The 13905-nt window shown below is 50.4% G+C and overlaps 1 protein-coding gene across 1 annotated transcript in view; it reads left to right on the top strand.

Annotated features, from left to right (window-relative positions):
- The window catches only part of LOC120822124 (insulin receptor substrate 1-B), a 31278-nt gene that overhangs the window by 5237 nt on the left and 12136 nt on the right, over positions 1 to 13905 (top strand). The window contains exons 2-3 of the mRNA XM_040181520.2: positions 3298 to 3599; positions 4310 to 7520. Coding sequence (XP_040037454.2) covers positions 3298 to 3599; positions 4310 to 7520 — 3513 coding nt within the window. The remainder of the gene's footprint in view (positions 1 to 3297; positions 3600 to 4309; positions 7521 to 13905) is intronic.

The raw sequence follows: 13905 nt of genomic DNA, 5'->3' as shown, positions 1-13905 counted from the left end.
CACCCTCCCAAAAAAAAAACTCCACAGCTGTCTCCTGTGTGGTGGCCTGGTATGGCAGCAGAGGTGGTTGAGACGGGGGCTTAGAAGCTGGGGGTCTGCGTGCTGGGGCAGTGAGATCAGAAACTTGAAACGGAACCCAGCGAGAGGCGCTGACTTACAGGCCGCGGTGGCTAACCAAGGGGAGGGATTCTAATCGGAATCTCGCAACCGAATACCAAACAGAAAGACGTCGAGGAAGTGTTCCTCCACCCTAGTAGAAATGAGAGGCGGTGGTAGCGCTGAACCTTTTGGTTTTGTATTAGTGCCCCGAACATGAATCTTTAACCCACTAGAATCTAAAACTATGAGTCGTGCCGTGCTTTGATACTGAACTGATAACATCTACTATGGAAGACCTACCTCCTCTTAGGAATTAGTTTGACAACCGTAACAATAACCAGCCACTCAGTGCAGGAGCTGTCGATATCCCTAATAAATCGCACCCTTATACCCCCTGAACTCCGAAGGGAGGCACAGATCCGCCTCAAAGCCAATGAGCTACATTTAAAAACCCAGTGGGAGGAAATGAGGTAAGATGATGGCCTCCTTGTATACGGTCAATGGCATCGGGAGGGTTGGGGGGGGGGTAAATGAATGGCATGAATAGACGGCGGTGGCTCTCGAGCCTCGCGTCGCACTGAAAGCTTCATGTGTGGTCGCGGTGAAAGTGAGGTAAACAGCCGGCGTGAATAAGCCAGTGTAAGTTGTTTTTCAGGTCGCTCAAATAAGGGGCACGTTCCAGGTACCGCGTGTGGACTCTTTGAACCGGTACACACCTTCCGTCAAGGTTGAGTGTGTTTTTTTTGTTGTTTTCTTTCTTTCTTCCCAGGCAAGGTTCGCCCTCATTCAACCGGGGACGGGTTCAAAGCGTTATTACCCCCAGGTGTGTATTTGGGTCACGTGCCCGTGTTCCCCCGAGGGCTCATTATGTCGTAAAGGGACAACGGAAGCTGACCGGCTTATGACCCCAGTAGAGAAAAAATGAAATAAAATAAAAGGTACCTTGTTAGCTGAGCAACCGCCACACACACCGGAAGACAGCCACGGGCAATCTATAATTCAGATGCTCTGTGCAGGATCAACCCGAGCGTTATGCAACTCTGAAGGACCCTCTAATGGTTCGAGGGGTCCGTGGAAAGCCTCTTAAAGGTTTTCAGAGCCTTCTGAGATTCGCCGATGAGCACCCTGAGTGGCGACTGAGATCAAGGCTGTTTGAGTGGAGGAGTCGCCGTTGAGGGCACAGCTGAAGTTTAAGGCTGCGCTGCGGTCGGAAAAAAACAAACGGCCACCAAAAAAGACGCGTTATTCGCTGCTCGAAAAAGATGCGATTGGTCCTCAAGGAACCGGAAGTCTCGAGAAGCAGCGAGTCGGAAGTTTGGTTATACAATAAATGCAGGACTGATAAGACTCTATTACAAGAAATCATAAAAATACTCTAATATACTGTATACTACTATACTAATACTGTAATAGGCTATTCCTCCCCCACCCCCCTCTTCTATCTCTTTGCAAATTCCTGCTGTCCCCAAATCCCTTTTATTCCAAATTTACAAAAAAAAAAAAAAAACACCCCTTCCTGTTGTAAATCTAAATCGAGGAGGCACACGGGACTTCTTGCACACAGAGAAAAGCAGTGCATGAAACAGCCCTGCATGGCCTTGTGAGTGAGTCATCTAATATACGGGGAGGGGGGGGCATCGCCTACACACACACACACACATGCATCCACTAAGCCACAGCCGCCAAGGCTTCCAACAAAACATCTATTCTAAGTCTCTTTCAAGTTGCGCGCGACCGTCCCAACTTTTGGGAAAGCAAGCTGGATGGAGACACGTCAGACCTCCTTCCCCCCCCTCCCAACAAACTCCCGGGTTGTTTGTCACAACAGAAGCTCGGCTGATACGGCGTCCGCCGTGCACGCCGAGGCTTCTCGTCTACATATGGTTGTCATTGTAGGATTTGCGGCGCAGCCGTTTGAAAGGGAGAACAAACGCGCGCAGACATGCGATCATATATTTGTCGTTCTGTGGTCCCGGTGCACTGTGATTAGGAGGATCGGACCCAAATCATTGCTCAAAGTGGAATTCCGCACAAACTTTGAGAAAATCTGATCTCTCAACTCTGTGACTTGTCAGAAAGATCTCCAATGCTCCAGATGTGGCGGTCTTATTAATGCAGGTGCTCATTACTGCACAAAGAACTTCCTGTTCCCACAAAGGGAGCAGGTGAGCGTCCCTGTCACTTTTTTTTTCTTTTTTTCTTTTTCGGTCCTGATTCCGCAATGGATTTGGCATGCTCAGGCACAACCGTGTTTAATGGATACTTTACTTTGTGAGTCACATTGCGGTGTTTCTATAGACTCATAGATATGAGGTACATTGTGTTCTTTCAGAGCTCCTGCTTAAGACTTAAGAACAAGAATCAGGTGACTTAAAACACCGAACGTGCAGCTAAATGTTGTACTGAGTGCGTTCCGGGGGCCTTTTGTGCGCCCAAACCAGCCCAGGATCACACCTCACCAAGTAGTAGTAACCCTGTTTTGTGTTGCCGCAGTAATTCACTGCAGTTTGAATACAGAAACACAAAGGGTGAATGGACTGCCGGTAGCCTGGCTAAAAGACACTAGATTTTATTAGTTTACACAGTCCATTTATTGTCAGTAGAGCAGCTCCAGAAAATGGCACTCGAAGAGCTCATTAAGTGCTCTGCTCTTAGGTTTCTGACCATCTATTGGCATTGTTTGCTTTGGTTTTTAGGAAAATATTCACTTGTCAAGCATTTTTCCGGGTTGGTTTCTTTTTCCACAACGGATGCTTTTCTTTCAAAGTCATCCTCTCTCGTGCAGGGTTTCATTTGTCAACTGTTTCCTAATCCCACGCTGGTACGCAGGCTTGTGTGAGTGTCAGGATGTCTGTGCGCGGCTGACAAATGACGCCCCAGGTATGGAGCCTGCGGGTCTCACATGCTCATGCATGCTCTGTTTGAACTCCAATCTCTGTTGAAAATCAGCGAGAAGCTCAATATCAGCAGATAGATTAGATTATACAGGTACCATGTCCTGCGCTAACAGGTAAATACTGGTGACTTTCCTTTATTCACAGGTGCCTGAAGGTCATGTGAGTGCGTCGTTGTAACCGGCACTCTTCATAAATCCTTCTCTGTTTGATAACCTCCATGTTTTCTCCAATCGAATCGTATCCTCCTCCCTCTCTACTCCCCAAACCCTTTTTTTAATCCCCTTCTGCTCTCTCCCCGTAGGTAAGAACCCCACTGACAGCTGCGAAGGGGCCGACTACGGAGTACCCAATCCCGGGCCTGCGTTCAAGGAGGTGTGGCAGGTGAAAGTGTGGCCCAAGGGCCTGGGTCAAGCCAAGAACTTGGTGGGCATCTATCGCCTCTGCCTCACCGACAAGACGGTCAACTTTGTCAAGCTCAACTCTGACGCCGCCGCCGTGGTGTTGCAGCTGATGAACGTCCGGCGCTGCGGCCATTCCGAAAACTTTTTCTTCGTCGAAGTTGGCCGCTCCGCCGTGACGGGCCCGGGCGAGTTCTGGATGCAGGTGAGCCTGTAATCTGGTCCCCATATTGTGGAGAGTTGCACCCTCTATGAGTGAAGAGCCTATAATCAACAGATTCGGGGGAACTATAAAGTTACTCAACGTTGTGGTTAAAGCTCTCGTAACCCCACATTATGGTCCAATTCAGAAAGGTCTTTGCTTGACCATAAAATGTGTATTGTTTGGGGTTCAATTTTGTTTAAATAGCCCCAACACTGAAAAAGCCCTTTAACTTTAACTTTAAAAGAATAATGGCGCTTTTGTTCTTCATTGAACTTAAGTGCCGAAAATCAACGCGCCATCTAATTAGAGGTGTTGAAATTTTAATGTTTCATTTTGGTGTTTGTCGGACACAGCTGGTCTCACACACTCACACGCGCGCGCACACACACACACACACACACACACACAATTTGCTGCTGAATGTCTTGTGTTGACAGCCTGTGTTCTTTGCGGATAACTGTCTGTATTATGTTATTACCTACCATAAGTTTTTAAAACTCACTCTTAAACCAACACTGCTACTACACATTAAAACCAAATTTCATTAAAATCCAAATATGTCTTTTCCATGAGAATTAAGAATTTCAAAGAATATTCCATTAAAATTCTCTCAGTGGTTTAATTTCTAATTTTACGAATTCATTTACACATAACCTGACCTGAATAATGGTTTGAGTTCACAGTTTTTATTTTCTTGTGTCATGCGTTAGGTCGATGATTCCGTGGTGGCCCAGAACATGCATGAAACATTGCTGGAGGCCATGAAAGCCCTGAGCGAGGAGTTCCGCCAACGCAGCAAGTCCCAGTCGAACTCTGGGCCCGGAGGAGGTGCTACTGCTTCCAACCCCATCAGCGTTCCCTCACGACGCCATCACCCGAACCCTCCTCCCAGCCAGGTGGGCTTCAACCGCCGGCCCCGGACGGAGCCTCCAGGAGGAGCCAACGGTGGGGCGGGGGGCGGCAGTGCCAGTGCTTCTCCCACCCCGCGGCACAGCTTCCCAAGGTCTCGGACTGCAAGCGATGGGGGAAAAGTTGAGGAGGGCATGGTAGGTCCCACACCCCTCCAAGGGACTTGCTCCCGCCCTTCCACCAATGGCTCGTGCTCCACCACCCCGATCCTCAGGTCGAAATCCGCCCGTTCAGTCCCGACCTCGGCTGCTAAAACTCCTCTTGGGTTGACACGTTCCATCTCCACCCCAGCGCCCTCACCAGCCCCGAGCCTCTCCTCTTGCTCTGGGCACGGCTCCGAGTTCGGGGTCGTGACATCTGCCGGTGCTGCTACGGGGTCCGCCACCTACAGTCGCGTCCCCTCGCGTCACGCCTCCGTCTCGGGCTCACCCAGCGACTACGGCTCCTCGGACGAGTATGGCTCAAGTCCCGGGGACACGCTCCTCCCCTCGCCGAGCCTACCCGGAAACTCCATAGGCAGCGCTGGCAGTCAGTCCCTCGGCGAGGAGGGAGCCAACTATATCCTGATGGGCCAGCGGAGTGGTGGTGGTGTTAGCAGTAATGGTGGTGGTGGTGGCAACAGCAACCAAGGGGGCGTAACATCCAGTTCCCTGCCAGCACCAGTAACACCAGCCTGTGGCTCCCAGTCCCAGACCAGAAGGGTTTTGCGCCGTTCCTCCAGCCGCGAATGCGAAGCCGAACGTAGGCTGCTGAGCAAGCGGGCTTCGCTGCCTCCGATGGCGCTGGAGAAGCTGGCCCCGTGTCAGCGCCGAGCCGAGGAGGCAGCAGATGAAGATTCTGCCGATTACGCCGTCATGTCCAGGAGCACCAGCCGCGAGTCTTTTGCGTCCACCTCCTCCACCCCGCAGAGGGAATCTGCCGCGGGCTCTGGGTTGGCAGGGTTTGGAGGTGGCTACTTGGATGTGGCGGGTGAGTTCAAGACGGATGTGGGCGCAGGAACAAGTGGTGGTGTAAATAAAGGCGTGGACACTGGGTACATGTCCATGCTGCCTGGCGTCACTCAGCCTCCGGTCTCCCTGTCCCAGTCGTTGGCTGTCTCCGTCCCAGACTCCGATTCTAAACCCGGCGACGACTACATGGCCATGACCCCCAATAACAGCGTGTCCCCGCCGCAGCAGATCCGGCCTCCACCAGCTTCCGATGGCTATATGATAATGTCCCCCAATAGCAGCTGCTCCCCTGACCAGCGTGGGGGTCTCTCTGGAGGAGCCTGGATGGGCAGTGGAAGTGCAGACAGCAGGGCGGGCAGTGACTATATGAACATGTCTCCAATCAGTGCACGTTCTGTAAACGGCAGCCCCCCACCATCTGAACTCCCCAGTCTTCTGGAGACGAGTTCTCAACAGCAAGCCCCCAAGATGGTATATTCTTACTATTCTCTTCCCCGCTCGTACAAACACAACCCCTCCGCTGGACATTTCGACGATGGCCCCGGACGAGGCAGAAGGTCCAACGGGAGCTTTACCCGGGGAATGGGCGGAGGGAGGATCGTGGGAGGGCGTCAGGAGCCAACGGCAGCCGGCGGTTCAGCGGTCGGACGCCACCTGTCACTCTCCTCTTCATCGTACTCTTCAAGCTCAGCCAGCAGCGAGAGCCTCGGGGAGAGCGAGGACCGAGCAGCCCAGGCGGCGGCCGCCATGGCGGGGGGATCTCAGTCCAAAGATGCAAGTATGCTCCAGCAGAAACGTGGCTCTGGTGGGTTGTCCAAGCAAGGTAGCCACAGTAGGAGCAGACCGGTGAGCCTGTTTGTCGACGTATCTAAGGCTAACACCCTTCCTAGGGTCCGGGAGAACCCGCTGCCCCCGGAGCCTAAGAGCCCTGGGGAGTATGTAAGCATCGAGTTTAAGGGGGAGAAGAGCAGCCTGACTGCAGTTGGGAGAGGGCGAGGCAGGGGTCTCAGACATGGCTTATCGCTGCCTCACGGCTCAAGCATCAAGCATCCTCAACACAGGCCAATTTCTTGCTTGGGGAACTTTATCCCCCTCTCCCGCAGCCCGTCTGCCCCCATCACCCCGCCAGCTGCTTCAGAGTATGTCAACATGGAATTGGGACCTTCTCCGTCCCCCTCACCCCTCTCCCACACCACTCTTGTTTTCCCTTCCTTCCACACCCCTCCCACGCCACCCACTCTTGCTCATGCTCCTAAACCTTGTGATGAGGGTACTGCCAGCCCTAGTGAAGAGGGGTCCGGAGTGGCCAAAGCCCCCCTCAAGAAAAGCAGAGGGAGTGTCCCATCAGTGTCCGAGTCGCCAACACCCTGTGGGGACTACACAGACATGGTCTTTAGCTTGAACAGCAACGCCGTCCCTAGGTCATCATCCAGCGCCTCCCCCAAAGCCCCCTCCCCTACCAGGACCGATCCCTCTGTTGCAGTGCTATCACGGGGCTTAGACTTCCCCCTTGCCAAACCTGGACCCAACCCGGACCATGGGGCTAAAGTCATCCGGGCGGACCCCCAAGGCCGCCGACGGCACTGCTCGGAAACCTTCCTTCCCTCGCCTTCCCTCCTCGCCCCAACCTCCACCTCCTCTTCCTCTACTGCCTCCCTCTTCCCGGAACACCCCCAAGCTGTGGCCCGCCGACTGGGCTTTGAGAGCATGTTGTGGGGGAACGGGGCCGTGGCCGACAACTCCGCTCAGTTCGCCGTGCCCGGACAGCCGCCCCTTCCCACAAACCCTCAGACTTCGTCCACAGAACAAGGCCTCAACTACATAGACTTGGACTTGGCCAACAAAGAAGGCCCCAATTTGGGCCCGGACGGACCGTCTGGTAGCGGGGCCCCCTCTCGCCTCTTCTCCGTACTGGGTGGAGGTTCTGGAGTCGTAGGAGTGGGTGCGGCGGCAGCAGCAGTCGGCGGCAGCAGCAGCTCGACACTCAACACTTACGCCAGTATTGACTTCTACAAGTCAGAGGAGCTGCGGACTCATAAGAATGGAAATAAGGAGGGAACAGGTAAATGTTTCCATTATTCTAAAAACACATTTCTTAGACTCTGTTCGGCATCACGTTTTGTCTCTTCTCTCCTTTCTCTTCCTTCTCTGTGACGTTAGGCCAAAACACATGGTGGTAATCAAAGGCCACCTGGCGCCAGGTAGTCTCGATTTGATTTGTATGACGGCGTAATCCATACTGTGAGATGTAGATTGTCTGCCCTGAACATTCATAAGTAAGTTTCTTCATAAGGCATACGCACACATCTTACATAACTTATTTAGTTATGTTAGGTGCTAAAGGCCAGACATCGATTTTTCCTGATATGACTATTGATCCCCTCGAGACCAACGTTTGTGGGCATATTCAGGTGACGTTCTGTTATAGAACTTTGACAAAGTGGCAGAATCTTTCTGCTCCAGATCCATTATTGGAAAAAGCTTTTGCAAACAGCTCAGCGCACATGAAGCAGGGTAAACGATTTTGGCGCGCCAGTTCTCTTTTCAAGTTCAATAAAGTTGAACTCCGGCCCTGTTATCTGTCGACCTGATTGTGACTTGAGTAGAAGAAACCAATGGAAGAGTTAAAGATTGTTCCATGAATCAGATTTTCTTTTATTTTTAGTTCCTGGAACCGTACATTCATTATGATGATGTAATGGTGAATAGTATGTAAGCATGGAAGTGGGGTCGCCAGGTTTCTAGATGTGGCAATAAGAAAGTTTTTTTTATTTGAACATGGCTTAACCCGAGCAGAAGGCTGCAATGGTTCAGTTTAACCACGAACTACGAAGGGCTCTCTCTTTTTTAAAATGCGTGCATAGAAACATACTTTATTGTTTCGGAAGGGAGGTCAGTAAGGCCAGATGATGAATTTTCATTGTATGTCATTTTTTCTCCTGCTGTGTGGGGGAATTCTGTAGTGGTGGGGGTCCACCACGGCGAAACAATGCCCCAACTAGGTCACCGCGAGACGTTTCCTCATAGAAAAACATTCTCTTTGAGCCACTGTCTGCACTAAATGGGCCCGTTAAGAAATTGCCGCCTGCAGATGGAGAGGCATTTAAATGGAGATGTGGATTTATATGCATCAGTAAAACACTCCGTAGTCTTACTTCGCCTTCCCACAGTGGGGCTCTTGTGATGAATGCATCCTGCCAAGACTTGTTGTTTATGCAGCCCTGCTCGCTTCCACTTGATTTGTACGTAAGGTTGTCCCAGACCTCAAGCCTCACGGGGCTCTGGGGTTAACGTTTCATAGCCCCGGCTCCCGAGTCGGATTTAATAAAGAATTTGAGGCATTAGCTAAAATTCATTGAGGGATCTTGTGGTGAGTGCAGTGCGGCTGAGCTCAACAGTTAAAAAAAAAGAAAAAAAAAAGAAAGATGTTCCACACATGTAAATGAACCATCCTTCTGCATGCACACGTAGCCGATTAGGTTTTATTGGGAGGTTGAAGCCGTGTTGGTGGACGGGGACAACGCTGCTGGGTGTATTTCAAATGTGTAAGCAAGCCGGCTGGCACAGTGGGAGCATATGGGCTCTGGCTGCTGAGGATGTCAGCGGGGCGGCATGTGGGGGGGGGGGGGGGGGGGGGGGCAGACAATGTTGCACGTTGGCTGTGAATGTTTAGATGGGGCCAGTGTTTCACTCGCACAGCTCTCGAATGCCTCTGTACAGTGTGTGTGTCCCCCCCCCCCCCCCCCCCCTCTCCTTTCATCCCTCTATTCCGCCTCCCCCTCTTTCCTCCTCCAATAAATGATCCTTTTGTTTGAGTGTGTTTGCCGCCGGGGGGCTGGCGGGCCTCGGCCCCCGAACACCGGCGGACTCCCGCAGAATCCGCTTTATTCGGCTTCGTTCAGCTATAAAAAAAGTGCATGCAACAACAAGGGGTATACAAAAGTATATAAAAGGAAATATATGTAAGAATAAAAGCAACAACAAAAGTATTTAAGAGCTAAAAAATAGGAATATATGACAATTTTATATATATGTGTATATGGAATAAAAGTGCTCTCCTAAAAAGAGTTTCCATCCAGCTTCCCTTTGCTCTTTGTTACTTATTTAATGTACTGCGCTCGGCCTCCTCGTCCGACATCCAGTCTTGACAGATTTTTGAAATTCCTTCCCTCCCTTCTGTTCACTACACACATTGTTTTTTTCCTCCACCCCCCCCCCCCCCAAAAAAACGCCTCTTGTCCTCCTTCCCTTTCACATCGTGTTTCACTTGATCCTTTAAACGCTTGCAGGGACGCTTGAAAAAGGACTTGAGACGTCTTCCTTTTTGCTGCAACTTTGCCTAGTTCACAGCAACTAGAGGCAGAGACAGACAGACAGACAGACAGACGGTACATGGCGACCGATCCGTCCGCCCCAGCAGTTCAGAAACAATGAATTATCTTGTCTGCGTGGATCCCCTGCGCTTTTTTTCTTTTAAGCGTTCTGCTGTAATTACAGGGATCTCTTCCCCTTAACAGGAATCGGCTTGTATAGAAAAAGAGTTAGTGTGTGTGTGTGTGTGTGTGTGTGTGTGTCTCTCTCTCAGGTCTGCATTCTTTTGACACAGAGGGCCAAAGGCTAAATTGTAACGTCAGCGGCGGGACGTCGGCCAAAGAAAACCCTATTTGACACTGTTTATGTACGTGTAAAAATAGCCTCGCGTGATTTGGATAAAGAAACGCAGGAGGATCTATTTCGCTCTGATTCACAATATTTAAGAAAACAAATAAAGCAAATGTTACTTCTGTCTGTTTTGCCTCCCCGAGGCATCAAGTCGAGCCTTTGTGTGGAAAATACAAGCGTTGATGTGTCTGCTTTTTATTGTGGCGTTGGCGGGTCATGTAGCCGCGTGCCTCTTTTTGGTGCCCCCCTCCCCCCCCCCCCCCACATAATGAGTGTTGTCGACGTGACCTTCATTAAAATTAGCTTAACAATTAGAAAGGACTTTTTGGGAGAATTTGGGATAATTGGATCAAATCAGCCACCACTCCCACAAACTCTTCCCGAGGAAAACCCGAGAAGTTAGTGATCGGGGGCCTCCGGCTGTCGCTGAACTCTTATTTCTCCCCCATCTGCAGGAGGATATCTGTGCCAGCCTCAAAATAACCTGTAGCTCTTTTTAAAGCGCCTTCCCCCGAGGAAGGCGCTTCTGACGGGAGAAGCATGAATATTCATTTAGCCGGAAACGCTGTCGTTCACCAAAGTGGGAACGTTCACATTTGTTTACGTGTGGCTGAAAAAAAGCCACGAATCAGTAGCTCAAAACTATTATTAAGTATTTGTAAATGTTTTCTCGTGTACGTTTCTGACGAAATGCCAAGATGTTAAAGGAACGAAATTGATCTTCGTGGATTCTTTAAAGGGTTCAATGCTATGTATTTTAGAAATAATGGTTAATTTAAATACTTTACGCGATCAAATCTTCCATCGTGGTGTCTATTCTGTACACGCATAGCGGTTTGTATTTAGATGTTGTGTAATTTGGCTTTTTATGGAACTCCCACTAATAACAAAATGACAACTCAGATTGAACTTTAACTACACAGAAATAAATCTACGTCCGTCTGTCAGAGAGAGCTTCTCCATGCTGGAAATCGTACGGGATAATTTGGGTTTATTACGACTGGGACTCGGTATCAGTTTGGCAATAACCGAGTACTCAATTAAAGCGCAGCAAAAGGAGCAGTGGAAGGATCCGACCGACCTCGGGAGCCCACTGCGTCTTTTTAAAACCGCCAAATTGGCTGTTTAACTGAAAGTGAGTGAACTGCAAATCTGATTCTTACAACCTTCGCTCCCTTACATAGTTCGTTGACACCTTACACACGTACGTACACACATCCGTTCCTCCACCAAGAGAAGCGCACTTGTCTTCACGCAGCTGACAGACTTGTATTGTGTGTAATGTGGTGCAGCACCAGTAGCGTTATGTCACACGGCGCCGCTCCCCTTTTTCCCCCCCAGATCAAGGGAGTCCAGCCGCAACCTATTTAGTGAATGAAAGCGACCAGCTAACGTCCTGTCCGAGCTACTTATTAGCCTGCCAGACGCTGGTTCTCTGCTGCGGTTTACTCAACTGTGTGACTGGAATTTTTTTTTTTTTTTAAAAGCTGAGAGGCGGCGCGCTGCCGCTTGTTATGATCACACCGTCCACATTAAGGGTGGAAATTAGTTTTAAGAAATGTCTCCGCGTCCTCGGCCCACAGAGGGACGAGCAGAGCGGCCTGGATCCTTTTTCCTCGCCAGTTTGAGTAAACCAAAGCCATATTTATCTTTTGTTTAATACCCCCCCCCCCCCCTCCTACATTTAGATCGGTTCCTGTGGAAAATAACACAAGGGAGTTTGTTTCTCTTAAAGTCAGGAACGTTTTGGTTTTTCTGAAGTCCAGTTCGCTTTGTTTTGGGTGGTCTGTTCGGGGAGTCGCTAGGCCTCGCACCGCACATAGCAACAACTCTCCTCTGTTTGCACGCACACTATTTTTTTTATTTTTTATTGGAGCACTCGGAAGGCTGAGGCGTTTTCACTTCAAGCGCCAACCGGCTGATGAGGTCACCTGCGTGTGCGGCGGCGGCGGCGGCGGCAGCGTCGACTCATTAGCGGGCCCTCGCCGGTGCAATTAGGCGAGGAGTAATCTGAGTGTAGTGCTGACACAAACGCACACTGACACACACACACACGGAGCAGCTCCCCCAACTGTAGAAAGGAAACCCTGGTTTCGCGCTTTGTTTTGCCCTCACACGTGCGCTTCCTGCCGACCTGTACGGGCCGCTCGTCCCGTGAGAAGATCCGCTGGCGAGTTTTTTTTTTTTTTTGTTGTTGTGCGTAAAAACAATGTGGTTTGTCTGCAGTAGGCGCCGTACACACGCTTCACATGTTTACAGGTTAAACCTTTATGCAACAAGTGTGTGTGTGTGTGTGTGTGTGTGTGTGTGTGTGTGTACAGTTGTTCATGAATGAATGTCCAGGATGACAGGTTTGTGTCCCATGTTCATCAATCTGGAGGCTTATGTTATGATGAGAAAGTCTATTGCGATTGTTTTTTTATTTATTTTATTTTTTTAAAAGAGCAAATCCACGGCTGTTTTTTAAAGCCCTCGACCCCCGTCGGCACACTTCCCGCTTTCTCCCGTGCGTGATTTCCCGCGGGGCCTCTGCAGCCGCGTCGGCGCAGTGAATTTGCATCCGGTGATGGATGAAGCAACCTCGGCCCGTAGCGCAAAAGTCCATCAGACGTGTTCCTCGGGGGGGGGAGAGACTTAAAAGGGGCTGGTGTCGTGTTCATCGTCGGCAAATCGCTCACCCAGGTCGACGCCTCTGTTCGGAGAAGTGCCAACTGTAGGTTCCGAAAGGAGCAGCCGAGCGTAAACGTCGTGGTGCTATCCGATTGACGCGGATGGAAAACCGCCCGGCTCCGCTAACTAACCGCAGCGTGTGCATTTCAACACGCAAACGGATGACCGTAATCCCCACAACCGCGTAGTGAGGCGCAAGAACTCGTGCAAGAATGTCATTTAACAGAAAAGTAGTGACTGAATTGTGCCTTCATGGGCCAGGAATGTTGGTACGCGTGTGTGTGTGTGTGTTTCAGATACTGCCTGAGGTCCACTGTCTAATCTGCCATCGACTAAGGAAGCTGGTTTTGTTCTACAATGAATAGACTAAACCTACTACTGTGTGTATGTGTGTGTGTGTGTGTGTTCATGCGGTCCGGCGCGCTCAACCTTCCGACGCCATCTGTAATCGACCGCCCTGAACCGAGCGGCCCGAAACCCCCTCACCCTCCCTCCCTCCCCTCGTACACGGGCGGAAACCCTCTTCCTCTCCTAAGCGGATCGTGTGATATCCACCTCGCTTGCCTCATTACAGACATCAAAGGGCCTTTTTCCACGAAGCCGCGTTGGCGCTGAAACTTTGAAGCGGGTTCACGCCGGAAGGCGAGAAGAACGGAAGGGGAGTGATTTCGCTGCTTTTCGCTGAAAGGGGACGATTCACTCCCGAGGGAGTGCGAAGTGAGGAGGTGAATCTGAGGTGAAGGGGAGACGATAATGATGTGGGTATTTATTCCTTAAGATTAACGTGGTGTGAGAAACGGCCTGTACGGCAACATCTAATGTGAGTTTAAGCACGATGGTTTAACAGTAATGATTTATTTCGTGCCCTAAAATTCCTCCAAAGGATAAGCGAGAGGGGAAAAAAAGTTGAGATTTTGCAGAAAATCTTTAAAATGTTAGTCTGCTCGAATCACGTTAGTGTTTTGGCAGAGTTTGGGATGAGTCCAGCCGCCATGGCGCCGTGTTTTGTTCACAGTAGCGGCAGCTGGCCTCCGTCTCCATAGCAACCGTATCTGTCCACCAGAACACGTTGAAATAACTAAGCGTACATCGGCAAAATTAAACAGAAGTTTCCC

The sequence above is a fragment of the Gasterosteus aculeatus genome, chromosome 7, assembly GCF_964276395.1.
Source record: "Gasterosteus aculeatus chromosome 7, fGasAcu3.hap1.1, whole genome shotgun sequence".
NCBI classification, from domain to species: domain Eukaryota; kingdom Metazoa; phylum Chordata; class Actinopteri; order Perciformes; family Gasterosteidae; genus Gasterosteus; species Gasterosteus aculeatus.
Note: the sequence above shows the minus strand (reverse complement) of the source record. Positions and strands in the feature narration are given on the sequence as shown.